Below are 3,188 nucleotides of genomic sequence, written 5' to 3'. Positions count from 1 at the left end.
TAAAATAAATTTTAATTTAAAATGTTAATTCTAGTTGGAATTGATTAATTAAGCGGTTTTGTCATTTTATTTGTTTTTTAAACGTCTATATAGTTCATTCATTATATTTTATTATATTTAAAATATCATTATATTTTATTTTAATTCAGTTTTATTATAATTTATATTAATTAGTAATTGAAATCTATATATCATTTATTTTAATTAGTTTATTTCAAGTATCGTTCTAAATTTAGTTAACTGTAATACCGATAGTATTGTTGATGCACTATTAGTTTATATGAATATTTTGAATTCGTTTTTATTTTTATACTTTGTGTGTTGCACTTTTGTCATTTGTATTAAATATAATACAATTATATTTATTTTTATATTGTATTATATACAATTGTATTATATATAAAAATAAATTAAGAAATTAAGACATACATACATTTTTTTTGTTAACCATTATTTTATTTTTTATGATAATTTGTGTTTTTTTTTAGTTATCGAAAGTTAGTTTTAGTTAATATTGGTTTTAGTTGAAAGTAATGAAAATAACCCTTATATGAGTATATAAAAGTGGTTTAAAAATGCTATTTAAATAGATGTCGCATTGCCAGTTACCCTTATGCCTTCTGAGAAACATCTTAAGAAGCATTTGCTTTCAAAAGACGACGGATCTATTTTCATTTTTGCTATTTCTTAAAGATGCTAGTAACAAGCCTGAGTATCAATACAGGATGTGCTTGAATGTGCTTTAATCTCTATTCTGTATTCTCAGCACTCTCTCACCAGCTCATCTTTCTGGGTCATGTCTTGACTGACGCGTGTCCACTCGATGTCCAGGTCTCCGATATCCGCAGCATCCAAGGTGTATGTGCAGCCCAGAGTAACACTCTCCCCCTGGGCTTTCTTGACCGTCTGTGGTCCTGTGGATGTCACCTGTACGGCTAAAGCTAAAGGTTCCCAGAGAGAGAGAGAGACATACAGAATAATGGATTAATGATCATTCATTTTAAATTGAATTTTTCCCTCTATACATTAATACAAGTCAGTGGTTCTCAACTACATTGCTTAAAGCCAGTAAACATTTTTATTGTTATGTCTTTAATACTTATGACTATATGGTCTATTGCATTTTATCATTTGCATTCAAAAACATTTTTCCTATCAGAACTGATCTGTTGTTACTCGCCAGTTGAGAACCCCTGCTGTAAAGCATTTTTGGCACATTGATTTAAAGAGCCCATATTCAATGCTTTGTTTGAAAGTCAAAGTTTCTTGCACAAAACAGACGCAATTTTTTTTTAACCACACTCTAAAAAATGCTGGGTTGTTTCAACCCAACTTTGGGTCAAATATGGACTAACCCAACTTTTGGGTTAAAAATTTAATGTAAAAATGTAACTTTTTAGTTAAAAATTTAGTTGGGTTAGTCCATATTTGACCCAAAGTTGGGTTGAAGCAACCCAGCATTTGTTAGAGTGCAGGGTGCTTTTGCAACACATTCTCACTCCCAACTCGTCACATATTGACGCTTGGTTAGGACCCTTTGGCCTCCCTTTTTGACGCCATTTCTCGACGTGCAGGGTCCTCCATTGCTTTTAGTGCTGTCAAACGATTAATCGCGATTAATCGCATCCAAAATAAAAGTTTTTGTTTACATAATATATGTATGTGTACTGTGTATATTTATTAGGTATATATAAACTGGGAGTGAGAACGTGTTGGACATTTAACATGCAGATTAGCTCTTTTATGATTGGCTAACCTCTTTGCATGAGAGATGCGCATCAATAAAACTTCCAAGTTGTTGATTAGCCTTTTGATATTGCAGCTTAATTTCAATAACTGGTCTGAGGAAGGAGTGGCATGACACCATTCATTTCAAAATAGTCCTGTTTTCCATGATATGCACTTTCAAAAACAGATCAAGAGGGGAATTTGGTGTAATGAATCACGGCTGCTAATAGTGCTGTTTATTTGCACATTCTGTTCTCTCTGTGATGGAAAATCTGCTAAGTGCAATGCCAATTTCCAATCTTGCGGGTTGGTTCTGAGTGCTAAATTGTGGAAGATGATGCTGCACAGACCAAACTGTGACAGTCTGCGTGCATCACTCTACCGCCGCAATCCAGGCACCATCCATCGTCTCTTTAAATGCTGAAAGTGCACTTGACGACATGCTGAATCTGGATATATGGCTGCTTGTAACTCTCTTCTCCATTATTTGATAAATTATCTGAGCCACGATCACTAGATATTTTTTTCACCGACTAATAGCACAGCATTAGCCGCACCAAGCAGAATACTGTAGTAAATACAAAACATTCTATATTAAGCCTAAGTTGCATAGAAAAGAGGCATGTTTACTCTGAAAGCAAACTTAATACTCATAGTGTAATGCTAATTTTAGTGCTTGCGAAAGCAGTTTCGTGTGCTGTTTGTTTGTGAATACCACACATTTTTGTGCTTAACTTTGTCTAATAAAATATGTTCAAAGAAGAAGCATTTTTATTGTTTCCATTAGGTTATGTTTTCTCAATATTCTGAATATACAGATTTTTAAATTTTTTTTAAGAGAACATTCTATTTGATTATTTTCCAAACATTATGGAAGCATTACTTTTGAATGTTCTCCGAAACAAGTCGCAACATTAACAAAAAAAAACATTAGACGAATGTCTAACTAAAACGTTTCTTACACACACACACACGGACCCCTCTGTAGGGCCTGTCAGCAATGTGATGCATTTTATATAATTACCATTTTTATTGGATTTTTATTTTCCATTTACAAAGGGCCCATCTGCTGGAAGCCTTGCAGTAGCAGACTGGCCAAGACAATACACACACTACATCAAAGAGTTTCACATCGAGAACTCATGCTCAAACACACACACACACACACACACACACACACACACACACACACACACACACACTTACCATGAACTATGTATAAATAATGTTTTTGTGTTAACAGCAGTGTTGTAATGTAACGAAGTAATAATACTTCGTTATAGTACTTAAGTATTTTTTGGGAGTATCTGTACTTTTTATAAGTTTTTAGATTTCAGCCAACTTTTACTTTTACTCCACTACATTTCCTAATTAAAATGTATACTTTTACTCGCCCCGAAGCATATTCGTTACTTACTACAAAATAGTCAGAAGAACACGGACTGCAGGAAAGCAGGTTT

General features: G+C 33.4%; 1 protein-coding gene across 1 annotated transcript in view; it reads right to left on the bottom strand.

Annotated features, from left to right (window-relative positions):
* LOC107696914 (coxsackievirus and adenovirus receptor homolog) overlaps positions 1-3,188 on the bottom strand; it is a 13,087-nt gene that overhangs the window by 5,499 nt on the left and 4,400 nt on the right. The window contains exon 3 of the mRNA XM_016497484.1: positions 778-941. Coding sequence (XP_016352970.1) covers positions 778-941 — 164 coding nt within the window. The remainder of the gene's footprint in view (positions 1-777; positions 942-3,188) is intronic.

The sequence above is a fragment of the Sinocyclocheilus anshuiensis genome, unplaced genomic scaffold (genome assembly GCF_001515605.1).
Source record: "Sinocyclocheilus anshuiensis isolate Anshui unplaced genomic scaffold, SAMN03320099.WGS_v1.1 scaffold1083, whole genome shotgun sequence".
Classification (NCBI taxonomy): Eukaryota; Metazoa; Chordata; class Actinopteri; order Cypriniformes; family Cyprinidae; genus Sinocyclocheilus; species Sinocyclocheilus anshuiensis.
The sequence above is the reverse complement of the archived record's forward strand: the minus strand, read 5'-3'. Positions and strand labels throughout refer to the sequence as shown.